This window comes from Lathamus discolor, chromosome 2 (assembly GCF_037157495.1).
Source record: "Lathamus discolor isolate bLatDis1 chromosome 2, bLatDis1.hap1, whole genome shotgun sequence".
Classification (NCBI taxonomy): domain Eukaryota; kingdom Metazoa; phylum Chordata; class Aves; order Psittaciformes; family Psittacidae; genus Lathamus; species Lathamus discolor.
The window spans coordinates 2760127-2776104 of record NC_088885.1 but is presented as its reverse complement, the minus strand read 5'-3'; the positions used below and the strand labels follow the sequence as shown (position 1 = coordinate 2776104).

General features: G+C 42.8%; 2 protein-coding genes across 4 annotated transcripts in view; one reads left to right on the top strand and one right to left on the bottom strand.

Moving 5' to 3' along the window:
* The window catches only part of SUSD5 (sushi domain containing 5), a 36700-nt gene extending 35747 nt beyond the window's left edge, over nt 1–953 (bottom strand). Inside the window, exon 1 of the mRNA XM_065665428.1 lies at nt 860–953. Coding sequence (XP_065521500.1) covers nt 860–953 — 94 coding nt within the window. The remainder of the gene's footprint in view (nt 1–859) is intronic.
* FBXL2 (F-box and leucine rich repeat protein 2) overlaps nt 122–15978 on the top strand; it is a 73007-nt gene continuing 57150 nt past the window's right edge. Inside the window, exons 1-4 of one of the 3 annotated variants that reach the window (XM_065665440.1) lie at nt 122–331; nt 822–921; nt 12248–12346; nt 12608–12767. In XM_065665440.1, the coding sequence (XP_065521512.1) occupies nt 12636–12767 (132 nt within the window). In that variant the 5' untranslated portion in view covers nt 122–331; nt 822–921; nt 12248–12346; nt 12608–12635. Of the gene's footprint in view, nt 332–821; nt 922–11097; nt 11367–12247; nt 12347–12607; nt 12768–15978 lie in introns of those variants that run through there. The other 2 variants (XM_065665438.1, XM_065665439.1) reach the window with 2 other exon arrangements.

The following is a 15978-nucleotide window of genomic DNA, read 5'->3' as shown; positions in this document are numbered from 1 at the left end:
AAAGGATTAGTGCGTTGAAGTAAAAACACCATGAGACCAGGCATAAATCTATCGCAGCTGTGAGAGTGGAGAAGAAGTGGCCATTCAGCATTGCTCTCCCAGGGAAAGACACAGTTGTCTCAAAGAGAAACCGTGTTTTTGCTGAGGCAAGTTGGTCATCATTACTACAGCCTCAATCATTAAAAGGCTACTGGAAACTTGCAGCTATTCAGGGTTATTGTCAAGGATAAGGTCCTGTTTCAGAGTAACCGGTAGCTGGTGCTTCAACCAAATCCATGTCCTGATCGCATCCCTCGGCAGTGGAGTGCAGATGAAACTCGTGTGCAGAAAGGTGAGCAGTCAGCTTCAGCGTGTGTGGTACTGAGCACAAAAGCTTACAAAAGCCCTTGACTTCTTGTCTTCCCTCCTCAAGTACCTGCCTGTTATAAATCAGTGTTGGGCGGCATCTGAAGCGGGCGGATGGGGAAGTGCTTTGGGGAAAACATACTTTTAATTATAAAGAGAGCTCTCCTAAAACATAGCTGAGTCTTCTAATTTGTGTTCTGGCTTTGTCCCATTATTCTTATTTCCTCTGGAAAAGTTCACTCTCCTGTCGTTTTGTTGTAATAAAATAATCTTATCCTTCTGGGATCTTATTTCCTTTCTCTGCTTAACCCCAGGGTATTTGCAGAGTCTCGAAACGCTCTGAATCAGACATTTCCTAACCCAAACTTGGGCGTGTATTTAAGTTTCTTATAAAAAAAAAAAAAAAAAGTTTGGGTTTGTTGGTTTGGGGTTTTCTTTATGCAATAACCCATTTCAACAGACAGCTCTCATTCCAGCCACAGCAACCCCAGCCCGCACTGAATGGGGAACTCACCATCAGCCTGAACAGAGATGATCTGAAGGATGAAGAAGGCAGATCCCACGCCCTGGAGAAAGGTGAGAGAGAAGCTCTGAGAGCCTGAAGCCATTGCCCTGCTTGCGAAGCCCTCTGCCGCAGGAGGTCGGCTGCCAAAGCTTTTCCTCTCTCCTCCTCTGCACTTTCGCAGCGGGGTCTGCGGTGATGATTCCAAGGAGCACTTTCCCTCGGCAGGAGCCTGCATCTTGGGTTTGCGCTGAAGGCGGGAGGGGTGGAAAAAGAAGGAGGGAGGGAGAGAGGAATCCTTGGCTTGGTTGATGTGAAGGGGAGGGGAAGGCTGGGGGGGGGGGGGGATGATGTCCAGCCAGCCGGGTTTGGGGAGAGGCTTTATCCAGCCTAGTCTGCAGGGCAGTGCATGCAGAGAGCTGGTGTGAAAAGTCACATTGCCCTGTTAGTGAATACCTAATGGAGCACGGTGTGAGCAATGTAAAAGCCAGGAGGGAGTGAAGAGGGGCGGGGGGAGGAAGGACAAGAAACCCCCTGGCTGAGAGGAGAAGGGCAGCGAGGTAGCTGATGCTGGTACATAGTGAGTTTGTGGGTGTAGCTGTGCCTCTCTGGAGGGATGGGTTCAGATGTGGGGGGTGATTTCTCTCTGCAACATGAAATCAGTCAGGGCTGCTGCAGTAAGAGAGCCTTCAGGTAAAGGGCACAAATGGCATGGGACCGTGGTGGCTGAGCCTCCCTGAAGATCAAGATTGGGATGGGTTAATCCTGCTGTTTCAGATCCCAGGTGCAGGATGGGCATAAGGAACTGAAGGTTGAAGTGGGAGTCCATCAGCTCGTCTCTGTCAACACTCCTGGACAAGCTGAATGGTGCTGGTGAAATCTGAACACTTTGAAAGCAGCTGATGAAAGGAGTTTCCAGCTCCCACTAGCACTTAACAGCACTGACATCTGTCCCTTGTTCTCATTCATCCTATATTTGTCCCAACGCAACTCAAAACAAACCCCCAGAATAAGAGGAAACATCCTGGTAGTGATGCCAGGGTTTATTTCGCTGAATAAATAAACGGAATAGTTTTGTGTTGCTGTTGGAACGGAGCAGGACCCAGAAATGCTGTTTGCATGTTCCCATCCGATTCTGCTTTTATTTCAGCTTCTTAACATTTTTTCCCTTCGAAATTTGAAGCTGGGGATTAAAAAAAAAATAGGAATAAAAATGGTAAATGTGCTCGAAACCCTGAACCACCAGAACAGGAGCGAGGACCTGACCCTCCTCACTGCACACGACAAGGTGCTGGTAGGCAGCTGCAGGCATCTTCTGATAAGAATGGACCTGCCCAGTGTTGGTTTCAGCCTGACTGAAATGACTGAAGCTCAGGAACTTGTGTATCTGATGCTGAAGGAAGCAAGTAACACCATAGTACTAGAAGCTTTAGAAATACCTGTTTGACTAATTTGGACAGATAATGCTCTGATCCTGTCAGCTTTCAAAGGATCACAGCCTCCTCCCCTGTCTTTATGCCCACTGTGCTTGCTGAGAGCTTTCAGACTGGTAGCTTTGAATTTTCTGTTTTGCCAGAGAACAGGGATGGAGCAGGTTTCTTTACATTGCCTTGGCAGCCTCACTGGTAAGGAACACCTCCCGAATTAGAAGGATGGGCAGTTTCTTGCTGACTCCATCCTTAACAGGAGACAGTTGATGTAACCACGTAAGTGTGTTTCATTCCAAGAGAAACTGTATGCTCTCTACAACAGAAATTAACATGCAACATGACAGAAAAGACAAGGGAAAATGGTAGCATTCTTTTAATCTGTGTTTCTTTCATTGGTGGAGTATCTAACGGTGTAAAATGCAGTTTTAACCCGCGATATGCCAATAGTTCTACCCCTATTTTAACAAGCCGTGGACACAAAAAGATGAGAGAAGATGATGAATCTACACACTTAAAGAGACAGCAGCTGTGAAACTGAGTAATTACCACAAGACACACAGGCATTAACAGAGACTTGATGTGACCACAGCAATAGCTCCTGGTTTCCTTGACACTTGTCATAGGGCTGACGACTTTGTTGGCCCCTCGCTGTCCTCATGAGCTTGGGCAAAGCAACTGGAGGAAAGGACAGCATCTTCCTGACTTCCACCTAAAATTCCAAAGGTCTGTTGGATTAGTTTTGCTATAATTGGATCATTTCCTTGTGTGGATATATGTGAAAGGCGTGTTGGCACTCTGGCTTCCGTCTTGGAAAATCTCAGCTTGTATTCTTGAGTCGAACATCTTACTGATTTTAAAGAATTCCAACAGGCCATAGGATCTTTTCCTTTTTGAAGGCATGAAGAGTTCATAGAATAATCCGGCTTCTTCTTGTCATCCCATCTCAACCATAGAGTAAGTCTGTAAGGTAAGGACACTTAACAGTTATTAACCCCTGGAAGGTAAGTATCTCACTGCCAAACAGTTGTCCTTCCAATCTAGTATTTCTATCAGCAAAAATCCCTGCTCCTAATGCATTTTGGAAGGTTTACATAAAGCTGGTTAGGTTTTGTATGGAAATGATGCACACATTGTTTTTTCTTGAAATCAAGATTAATCAGGCAAAAATCCTGCCTTTAGGGTTTGGGCTTCTTGGAACCAAAAGCTCAAAATAAGATTTGGAAATTAAGATGGTTAGGAACAGATACAACCTTTTGCTCAGAACCTCCGGCATTCACAGCACAACAGTAGCACACTGGTCAAACTACTCAGCGTACGATGTACAATGTATTATGACACATTACAAAAGATGGACTGTACGTGCATCTTTACACAGCTCCTAGATTGTGCCTTCCCTGGGAGGAGCGAATGTGCCAACAGTGATATTTTATAGAACACTGCTTCACTATATGCATACTTTTACACAGGGAGTAAAACACATGAAGGCAGCGGGCCATAAAGTATGTACATACACATATGAATGCACACACACAAAGCACTCAAGTGCTGTGAAGCACACAGTAATAAGGCAGCTAGTACCTGAAGACCATCTATATACCTTTACATCTGGAATATGTCATTCACGTTAGAGTGAATTTTTCAGTACTAAATAAAACACTTAAAGGAAACATAAGCGAACAAAGACACATCTGAAAAAAAGGAACATGTTGTATTTACAATAGAGATTATTGTATTTGGTCTCTTCATCTCTACTATGAGGAATATTCACTTTCTGCCATTAAAAATGCACATACTATAAACATTATAGACACAAGGGCTCCAATTGTGCAAATTCTAATACATGCTCTTAAGCCTTTGCAAGATAGGGACCTAGGAGCCTAAGGCCTTGAGCAAATAGACACTCAGAAACGTTTGCAATCTCAAGCAAAGCAGGGAATATGCCGGCAGATTTGTTAAAGCGCTGCAGCTGGCAAAGAATCTGGTCTTTGAGGAATGCTGGAAAGTCATAGGAAAGGTCACTTTTCATATCAGAATAAAGCACAATAGAAATGCGTCTTCTGTTCAGTAAAAGGTACCTCTCTGTCACTAAAGCATGAAATGCTGTTTGTTTCTCTGCATAATGCAATAGCTTCATATGATGACAGTCTGCATAATTTAGCTTAAAGAAATTAATTTATTTAAATATTTAAATTAATTAATTTAAATGAAATACAGGCTTTAGGTTTAATTCTCATCCTAAATCTTTGTTGTTTTTTTCTTTTTTGAAGAGATCTACATTAATATGTGATGAAGGTGGCGATTAAATTGCTGTAACCAGCGTGATTATTAAAATTTATCATATAGTCTGGAACTTCTGACATGCTGTCTCCAAAAGAAGTAGAAAAGAGATAAATACAGAAATAACTGAGGCATACAGCTACATGCCATACACTCCACTGCAGAGGCTGCACAAAATGATGGCTCTACTGGATACCTCCAAAACCCTTTGTGGTGAGGTATGAGTTATCATATCCAAGCTTTTAGATAGCTGTTGATACATGTAAATGTCATGAAGTAGTTGACTTCCTACAGGCCAGACATGCTGATGATGGCTCTCCCCAGATACAGTGTTGAGAACTGTGGAAACCAAGAGAATTTGGGTTCTACAGCTTGCTAATGCTTCTGCACAACCTCTTCAGACTCCCTTCACATATAGATGGAGATAACTCAAACTAACTTTACATGCCATTCTGATATACTCTTAGTAAATCAACCTAAGTTTCTTTATAGATAGATACCTTTGTAGTATCATGTCATTATTATGGGGAATGACAGCTTTCCTAAAGCCTATGACTTGAGCTGGTGCTAGAAACAGGACACAAAGAATTACGGTTTGGCTTGCCAAGCACCATGTAAAGGAATCTGAAATACCTAATAGACAATACAGCATTTACATACAAGCACTGCAGTGACTGACATCTCCTAAAGGGTATGGAGACTGTGTGACTGAAAGGCAGGCAGGAACCCTGGGTAGTACTGTACACCTATTGTGTTCAGGGATAGTACACTTACTGTACACTGGGATCCAAACTTATTCTGCAGCTGTATCCAAGCTTCTAACCCCCAAAAGCCAACTGGAGAAGGGAAAGCAAAAAAGAGGGAGAGAAAGATTTCTTTGTTTATAAAGAGGGAATTATTAAGTAACAGGAAGAGAGACAAACATTTTTCAGTGTCTGGCAGCCTGCAACAGCCGACTCGCTGCAGGGAACGTTCTATTTTATTTATACAGAGTGTTTGCACCTAATTAAAGGAAAAGGTAGAAGCGTGCAGCACTACCTGGAAGTAATTCAGGGAGCTGACAGGGGAAATAAAGGAAAAGGCATATGCGCCACTTTGTGGGTGGTGTGTCTAACACAGGGACCTGTGTCCCAGCGCTGCTGACCCTGAGAAAGGGCGATTCTTACATCACGTTATATGGGTCAGGTGTTGTCATAGGACAGGCCACAACTCATATAAATCATTGTAAAATCCTATAAATCAGTGTGAAAATCACACTTCATTTCTTGAAGACGGAGCAGTCTCAAGATAAGCATGAAGGTGGCTGGCCATGCAACAGCAGCCACAGTATGAGTGATGCACAAAATTAACTCCTTTTTCCTGACCAACAGAGGTAAACCAAATGTCTGCCTGGCTTTGGTCGGTGGTATCTGACCAGGGGGAAAGCAATAACTTTTCCTTTCTTCTTCTCCTGCAAGCTTGCAGCAGTTTAATGGGTGAAAATTATGTAGCAGTGTAAAAAAGTGCCCCAGTTTTGTGATAGGGTTTCTCTTTGGTCCCCGTGGGCAGCTCTAAAAGTCTGGGTAGGGACAGAATCTAACACCTTGCCTCGATTCCCACCTTCAGCCTTCAGACAAGCCACTCCCGTTCCAGTTTCACCCTCCTTTTCTCACACCCTCTAACCTTCACCAGCCATGGTCTTAAGTTAGATGAGAGAGAGCAGTTAAAGTCAAGGTTACCTGCATCTACTTAGGTGGTACCTGCTGTCTGCCTCAGGCTGTGACTCATCTTCTCCCTGGGCACCAACCAGAGGAAAGACAGTCCCTTTCTACAGATCTCACTGATGCTAGGAACCTCCTCTGGAGCAGTGTCCACACAAACGCCCATACCCGCATCAGTGCGGTGCCACACTGCAGGCGATGCTCTGAGATATACTTCACTGGACACACAGAGTCAACATGGGCCAACAAGCAACAGCTGAACTCCAGCATTTATCACAGATCCCAAGACCTTCTCTATCCACTCCCATCTTCAGGCCCTCCAGACACCCGTGAGTCCCATTGCATAGAGACCCAGGAATACTACAGGGCCAGAGCACCCATGGCAGGAAGAGTTTGGCTCCAGCAGATTCATAAGCTCCAACAGCTCAGCTTTGATTTCCAAAGGCACAGGTCTAGTTCTCCCTTTTGCAAACAGAACCTTGCGAATATGGGAGAAGAAGGTGTGCAGAAAGCTTAAAGTGGCATCTCTCAGAGCTGCAAATGCTCCCAGGCGGGGCTGTGGGAAGTACGCAAGGCCACGTCTGTAGTGTTTGTCATGCTTCCAGCATTGCAATTAATGCGCCATTTATTTTACCAGTCACCTCATATTTTGACTTTCGTGTCTCAGCCTCCTAAAAGTTTGTTTAACTCCATTATAATGTATGTTCCCTGGTCCCTAAGGCACCCTTAATTTCTCATTAGCTGTTAGCTCTGCCCTCTAGTGCTGCAGGCGACACAACTGGATGCTGTGTTACAGACCCATGGCTTTGGATAAAGCCCAGCTGGTGTTTAAAAGCTGAGTGGTCAGATGCTAAACGGCGAAAAATCTACATATTGACTCAATTCGCTTGACATTTTCATGCACAGCCTCTGAAACACAGCCCACCTAAACCCCAGCATTTCACAATACCAACTGGGTCAACTGAACTTTGTTTATTGCATGCTTATGTGGCTCTGATCCACTCCACAGGTTCTCAGCTGCTGGCGATATGACCAAGAGCAAATTGCAACTGAGGAAGAAGTCCTTTATCTCAGTGCCTGTAGTTCAAGGTCAAGGTGGAACAAAGGCTGAGCCAAATAGAGCACAGGGCTCTGCTGAAGCGGAAGGTTTTTATGGCAGGCTGTCATAGTAAACAGACATGATATACAAAAATCAGCATCTGGGAGCTAAGATGCTCAGTTTCAGTCTCCTCAAATACCTGCATATCTTACAGAGAGATATGAAAGAGATCCAGCTGTGAAAGCTAAGTGTGCTAACTGGAGGAAGGGAAAATGGGGAGCGTGGAAGGGTATCTTTTTCCCAAGTATGAATGAGCATCTGTGACCAGAAAGACTCAAAGCTTCTTCAGCGTTTGCCTTTCTCATATGCTCTATTGTCTTACTAACAAGTTAGAATGATCTTAGTAATGGCATGCTTGGCATCTTAGCTCCAAGATGCTCAGTTCCACTCTCCTCAAGTACCTGCATACCTTGGAGAGAGGTGTGAAAGAGGTCCAACTGTGAAAGCTGCTGAGTGATATGCTAGGGCTTTATTCAAAGATCCTTGGAGGAATTAGCATGAGAGAGGGTAGATCGGAAAAGCTAATGTGGATGCAGATGGTACCAAACCACTGTGGGAGTCTGGGGCACTGATGCCTGGAGAGAAGGAGAAGAGAAAAAAAAGATCAAGCTCTTCAGGTCTTTCCCTGGGGCAGCCTAATTCCTGTTTTCTCAATCCCCCCCACATCCCTGCCCACTGTGGCTTCAGGAAAGACGGTTATCAGGTTTTTCTCAATCTCTTCCCCTGCATCTTCTCTCCAGCTCTTCAGCTTGTGAGGCTTATGCAGACACTCAGCTCTTGCAGCAGGAAGAAGGTTGAAGTAGGGCCAGATTTGGTGGACAGACACAGGGCCAAGAAAAGTGCAGTTGACTCAGAGCCAATGTCAGGGCGCTGTGCAAGGTGATGGTATGAGCAGGGGGCAGTTGTGTTGAGCTGTATGTTGATACTGAGAACTTTATTTCAAAGCAGATCAAATACCTAAGCAACTTATAACAGCAGACCTACCTGCCATCAGTTTTACAGTGGCCAGGTTACACTTTGGGAACACCATCTTGCATCTTCTCCCTCTCAATGCAACACTCCAGTCAGGGAAAGTGGATACACAATATTCAAACCATAATCACTGGCCAAATACCATCCACAACATCTAAAGTTCCACCCTTACAAGAAGTCCAGTTGTCAGGAGCTGATTAACACTTACACAGCTGTTAAAGTGTGCCCTACAAGCCATAGCGACAACTGGGGTTGGGCAACAACCTAATTTGTGTAACTGGTTTTAACAGTCTGAGCTGAACAGTCTGTGAGTCAGCCCCTTGAACTGGTCAGCTCTTGCAAACACGTTTGAGTTGAATAATGTGAAGTATTGTAATTTGTGTATCCACAAATGTAAGGCTACTGACATTGCAGCCATCATGTTTTATTGCTCACAACAGAAATAGTAGTGGGCTATTATTGGCTAAAAAATGCATGTGTGTTGTTTGGTTAATTTTAAACTGACATGAAAACACACACTCTTAGCAGTGGAAGTAGCCAGGGCATTTTTATCTTAAAATATTTATTCAAAAAAGAAAAGAAGTGTTCTCCCTCATTTGGGGAAAGAAAAACCAACGCTGTGTGTCCTCAAAGAATTGATCGTTTTAGCTCTATAAGTCAATCTGTAGTAACTCTGGATGCCTGGGCCAGTCCAGGGGTTGAATATTGCTATTGAGGAGATGACTCATTTTATTTTGAATATATAAGGCATATATTTCATTTGCAAATGAAATCGAACCGTGCCCTGGAGTTCGGAACATCTGCAGTTTGTAACTGCACAAAGAGGCTGGTAGAACTGAATCAAAACAGAAGCTTTTTGTGTGTACGTGCATGTGTGCATGCACACGCACACATGGGTGTGCTCGTGTGGGTCTAGGAGACAGAGGCAGGGAGAGAACGAAAGAGAAGCGTTTTCCTTGCTCCTTTGTTTCTGCAGCTCAGGACCTGGCAATAGGTGATTTCCAGGCACAGATCTAACGCTGCAGACCTCATCATATGCTGATACCTCCACAATTAGATTTGTAGCTAAAGCTTCCCACTTGGAGAACTTTTTTCTGTGCATCTTATGAGCATGCGATGTGTTTCAGTGAATGTCTGATAAAGATGCTCTAAAGCATGAAATGAGGCTAGAGTTAAAGCTCAGTATTTGCAAAGAAAAAAAGTTATGGACTAGGAAGGTCATTTTTGAAGGTAACTGATAAAATACTTGAATAAATAAACCAGTATTTAATAGTACAATAAATATTATCTGATTTCAGTAGCTGAGGCACTGCTGACCAAGCTACTTTATTAAAAGCTGATTTGAAATCAGCAATGTATTTTACTGACCAATGGATAGTGCCTAAAATAAGACCTGCTCATTCTGGTTTGGTCTGTGATTATAGAGTATTTACCAATCCATCTTTTCTCTCTGACTGTTTTTTTGTGGTGTCTTTCAGTTTGTTCGTTGCACTTGTGGAGCATATACTTACTAATAACACAAGGAGTCTTCAGGAAGGAGAGATGAATGCATGAGAGCTTTGCAGATGAATGCAAGTCCAAATATTCTGTGCCTCTGAATGCAATAGAGAGAGGTTTATTATTTTAGTGTTTCAACGTTCTTTATTAAGCAGGGTTGTACCACAAGAACATTCTTGGCTTTCCATCCAAGTCACAATATTGCTGCTTCTATGGTTCTCCTTAGACTTCTCTGGTTTCTTGTTCAGCCCTCAGTGAGAATCCTTCCATCCAGGTAGAGTGTATAAGAAACCTTTTATTTTGGGCTTTGCATTTGAAATCGGGGGGATAAAAATTCCTGATGTTCACCCTAGATTAAATATGACTCACCAACTAAGTATAGCAGAGGTAAATCCAGCCTCCTGACCTATGTACATAACTTACTGACGGCTCTTTGTTCCGTAGGGACACAGGATGCACAGAGTGGCTAAACAGGGAACTAAACATGATGCATCTATTTCCTGAGCTGTAAGAAAGAGGAGATGAATGTTATAGCCAGAAATCTTGCAAATTCACTGACAGATTTGAGAGGAGATGGGAGGCAGTTCAATGTACATTGAGTAGGAAAACTCGGATTTTGGGGGCAGAGAGGAAAACATCTAAAAGTCTAATATGAGAGAGAAGAATGAAGTGACAATTCTACATCAAATGATAGGGATAGGAATGCTACAAGAGACACACTAGCAAAAAATATACAGAGGGATAAAACCATAAGAAATTCTAGAAATGAGAACTTTCTACTTTGAAGAAATAGCCAGAATTCAGTGTGTTTTGCTCAAGCCTTCTGAAAGCCAGACACCACATGTAGTCAGGCTATAGAACAGTAGACAGTGACAGCCCTCAGCAGATATATATACCTGCTAGAGGAAACAAATCTTGCAGGTTTCATTTCAGACCTAAGAACTTAAAGAGTGTTCCTCCAACCCAACACTCAAAGATCTCTGAGTTTCAAGTTAACTTGGCCCTCCAGAAGACACGTATATGCAGAACAACAGGAGCGTGCAGCATTTCAAAGCTTGAGAACACCTAGTCTCCAAAGGTCCACATGCTGCTGACCATTTGCTCAGGCAGGGCTAATCCTTGGTTAAATACTGGCACAGCTTCAAATCATTAATTACAGATAGAGAGCTATTTACCGTGCTGGTAGCTTCCAGAGCCCCAGAGCAGCTGCTGCACTAAAAGGGTGGATATATGCAGGATGATGTTTCCTCTTTGCTTGCTTTGCTTTCTCTCTTCCTTTTGCTATGTCTGTGAACACTGCCAGCCTCCCACTTCATCTCTCTTTCCACCCTTGTTTTCCTTTGTTTTCTATTTCATCTATTAAGTTGCTGCCCCTCCTACCCTAACTCCTAACTAAAAACTTCTCATGTTTTTATTCCTATTAATTTGTTCACTTTCTTACTTCTGTCATTCCACCCTGACCTACAAAACCTAAAACCAAAGATGAAGGGAACAAGATGAAGGATTGTGACTCTAGTGGGTTATTGCACATCTCATGCTGTTTGGTACGTGAAGCCTTAGCGTAGGGCTGGGGCTTGACTTGAGAAATAGCGATTTTTCGTTGGAAACGAGAAAGCAGCCTTCTAGCACGCGTGGTTTCTGAGAAAACATTATCTGAGCATACCCTGAAGGCTCGGAAACCAAAGGCAAATAAAAGGAACCTCAGATTGATTCTTTTTAAGCCAGAAGGCAAATAAAAAGGAACTCCAAATTGATTATTTTTAAGCCACCCTCATCACATATGAGTTTGGAACACTTAGCACTGGCAACACTGCAACACAGATCAAGTGCAGGATTTGCCAAAACTCAGTCTGAGCTTCCTCCATACGTTTGCTTCCTCTTCTACTCTTACCTGTTTATTAGCACAGGATTTCTAAAGACTGACTGTTGAAACCTATCCCCTATACAAACTAGCAAACCAGCAGTGTGCACCCTGAAAACTGGGGGAAAGAAGAGGCAGTGATTGAAATAAGGAACAGAGGAATTTGGGGAATGCTGTGCTTCCTCCCTTCTCCATACCTGAATGAGGATGGGTGCTGATTTCGGCTCCGAAACCAGCATGCTCTTCCGCCTCATTTCTAGGGCACATGTCCTCCTGTGGCCACAGATAGCAAATGATGACAAAAACGAGCGGTACTGTGACAATGCAGGCAAGTGATGAACATGATTTGCTCTCAGGTTCCTGAGGGTAAGAAGGGCACATGCTGAGCCAAAACACCATCTTCCTCCTGGGTCTGGAGGGGATTTGGTTTCCTCCAATTTGCTCTGATTTGCTTTTAACAGCCCTAACAATGTCTCAGAAATGGCCTAGCTTAAACGAGAAACTTCTCCAAATTGTGATGTACAAAAAAGTGTTTAACTCTCATCTTCTCTTTTGTTTTGTTAGGAGAGGGAGCAGCGGCATCAAAAAGTAACACAAGTTGCAAGTGTTCCCTGTTCTTAGTTGTTTCCTTCCGTTTGTGCAGCTCAGGTGTCTGGCACCCTGGTAGGTGTCACAGTATTTTTTGTCTGATTAACATGCAGGAAAACACACAACATGCTCCTCTCTGTGCAGCTTCTACCTGATTTTTCGATCATTTTCAGGCATGAATCCATCCATTCCACTCAAAGCTGATCTAAAGCTCAGAAATCAGAAAGAGTGAAATGCATACAGGAAATAGCATACAATGAAGAAAACCAGCTATTTACAATTACAGAGACTGGGTTTTTCCAAGAAATTCTGATTTGTGTATTCTTCTGCCCACAGTGTTTCAGTGTCTGCGCTGGATATTTTGATGGATCTAAACTGGAATGACATTCAACACAGAAGAGACAGAAACAAGTGCAGAAACCTTGGCAGTGCTGCTGTTGGCTGTTTGCTGGTGGCGAGGATATGGAGACTAATCAACAGTGTAACTCAGGACACGGTGAGTTAGGGCTTAATTCCTGAGAATAAGCCATGGAAAGGAATCAGCAATCCTTGTCCAAACTGAGCCTAACACGAGAGATTTATGGGTGTATCACAGTGATGCATGCCCGCTATGAACGTATGCATGTTGTGAGGAAGCTGAATGTTTCTGAAGTCTCAGCAATATTAGGAGAACACAGATTCAGGTTCACCTTTCCAGAAGTGCTTCAAGGTCTTTCTGCATGTTAACATCACCCTGTTCCTCCTCTATGTGCAAGCACACCTATCCCCCTCCTGAACCTTCTTCTTGTTTTGAAGCTTTCCTGTTACTGGTCAAACAGGGATAAAATGGACTCTAAACTTAATCCTGTCTCTTTAGGTGAAATGCACAGGAAGATAAGGTGCTTAAAATCAGCAACAGTTTCTGAGGCTGAATGGTGCATTTAGGAGCTGGCAGAAGGTGGCTTTTGAAGCAGCATCTTTTTGAAAGTCAGAGGGTCTCAGATACAGCCAAACTGTTTGAAAAATTCCTGACTGTAATGCTCATTTGTCCAGTTCATAAATCTGCCTTTCCATTCTTCAAAGTGCCAAAAGCTATCTAGCCAGACATCCAGCTTTTATAAGACAGTCTAACAAGCTGTCTGGCTCAATTAGTTGAACTCTGATGGTGCTCCAGATTTTCAGTCAGTAGACCACTTTGTAAGGAAAATATCTACTTGCAGACCCCATTCCTTTCCGGTACCGGTGGCTTAATCTACCACGTTACAGTTCTAAAATGTTTTATTCAATGAACCACAAGAAAAAGCTCTTCCGTCCATTCACACACCACAATTTCAGATCCTCGGTTCCTCAGCCTTGTTTTCTTGGCCTTCTTCACTGTAAATTGTGGAAGTGATACTCTGTATGGGCTGGTTGTGCATAACATGATGTGAAAAATAGAGAAGCTGCATACTTGGTTATGACTGAGGGAGTCTGAATACAAAAGTACCCTTTGGGATTTCTTCAGCCTGAGCTCACCCTGTTCTTGGATAATCCCCTAACAGGCTGTTCTATATGACTGCAGATGTAAATGGTCTCACAGAAGCAGGACTTGACATTACCAGGTTAGACTGTATATGGTTATATCCAATTGCTGTTTCCATTATAACTTCTAGTAAAAAGCTGGTGTGGCTCAGTGAAACAGAAACAGTCCTCCTCAAAGCACAGTTGGCCGTTTTAATCAATGGAGAGTAAAATAGCCACTAGAGTTTTGTTGTGATGCCACTTCCTATAATATTACAATGCTTAAGAAAGTAACCTTTTTCCCCTCTAACTGCCCAACTAACCTAATTCTTCAAGTTTTACCCTTGTCAGTCAGCATACATACAGAGCAATTTCTTTTATCCTGACAGACACACAGAGGCATTATCACCTTTCTGTTGCACACTAATGGCTTCAGCAACATCCCCACCAGTGCTCCCAAGAACTTTGGTGATCCCTCATTAGTGATGTAGGCATCAGTAAGGCAGCCACACAGACAAGACTTTAAGGAACAAAACCCAACCAGAGACCTGAAAAACTGAAGACTCAGAATGAATTCCTCCCCACCTATTTCATGCACGGTTTTCTTATTTCATGTTGGCCAAGCAAAACTTATTCAAATATGCTCTGTTATCTGACTGAAAATTGACAGTGATAAAACTCTCAGTCTTGCAACACAGAGAAAACAGGTAAATACACAACGGGAATGCAGTGCTAATAGAGCTTATGTGCTTTTTGGATTTACTGTGCTTCAGCAAGCAAATTCAGCAAAACATTTTTGTCCGTGCTCAGTTTTTGGATTTTGATCAACCTCTAGCAATACCAAATGAATCCAGTTCAGATGCTACTTCTGTATACCACAAGGTTAACTATGTACAAAATTTTCAGCTAAGTGCTTAAAGCACAACACCACTTCTTATCATACTGTATGAAGCAAATATCAGAGAAGAAAAGCTATTTTTAAACTAGTCTCACTGTCTTCAGCCCATTTTAGAGCAGCCCTTATTTTCATAAACTTCACAAGTTCATATGCTATTTTTATGAGAGATAATAATCAGGATTATGTAGACAGATATTGGCACAGTAACATACAGTAAAGCATTTCTCAAAATACTAGTCATCATTCTCAATTACGTTTTCTGTTTGATTGTTAAAAGCCAATCTTGTTGACCCAGCAATATACACTTGGCTTTGCAGCCACTGTTGCTGCTTAGTAATGTCCTGGGAAATCCTATGCCTTTGAAACTCTATGCAAATCATCTAAAAGGAGCCAACTTTAACACTCAGATTGAATTAGAAAATAGGAAAACACAAGAAGTAGTTTAAGGACAAAGCTGTCTCTAGCTAAAATTAAGCACTGATTCACAGTGACATTATGAAAACACTAAACTGTACATTAAAATTCCTAAACATCGCTGCTATTCACAGCAGGCCAATGCAAACATTCGTTACTTCTGTGTCTGAGAGTGAATTTGTAAGTTAGGAAAATGATGTCAGTATCAAAGAATTCAAAACTAATTTTATCTGATTGGCAAGTGAGTCCAAGTACTGAGATACTAAATAAATATTTGACAGCACCATTCCATAGCATAATTTATTTCACATATGCACTAAATTAAAAGGAAAGCTTTTCTAAACTGCAGGCAATTTCCAGGCAAACCATTAAGCAGGACAACGGTGATGGCTGCCATTGTGTCCTGGTAGAGCACCTTCTTACCCTTGCAAAGGTCAAGAGAATTTAGAGCAAATAACCAAAACCACAAGGCAGAGATTGTCCCAGGAGGTCCACTTCTGTCACATTTGTGACAGGGAACTCAATTGTATACCACTGACTGCTCCTGCTCATGGGGGAGGAGGAAACAATGCTGAATGCCTGACCTTGTATTTGTGTCAGTAGAGCTACCACTATGGACAAGGAGTGCAGAGTTTTGCCTAGCAATGCACATTGCTGGCAAAATTCATTCCAGCACGACAGGGCTGTTGTAAAGATCCTGTTTAAATCTATGATGTTTCTCAGTGAGCGTGTGGAGATGTGTTATTTGTGCAATGACTGATGCACACGGGCACGCAATGGCGCACAGAGAGACACAAGAGGTATGCAAGAACTATTAGATGCGATGCACAGACACAGAGCTCAGACATCCTTCCAAAGAGGAAACTGAGATAAAACGTGCACCATTTTTGTTGTTGCATGCTGAAACAGAAGGTGC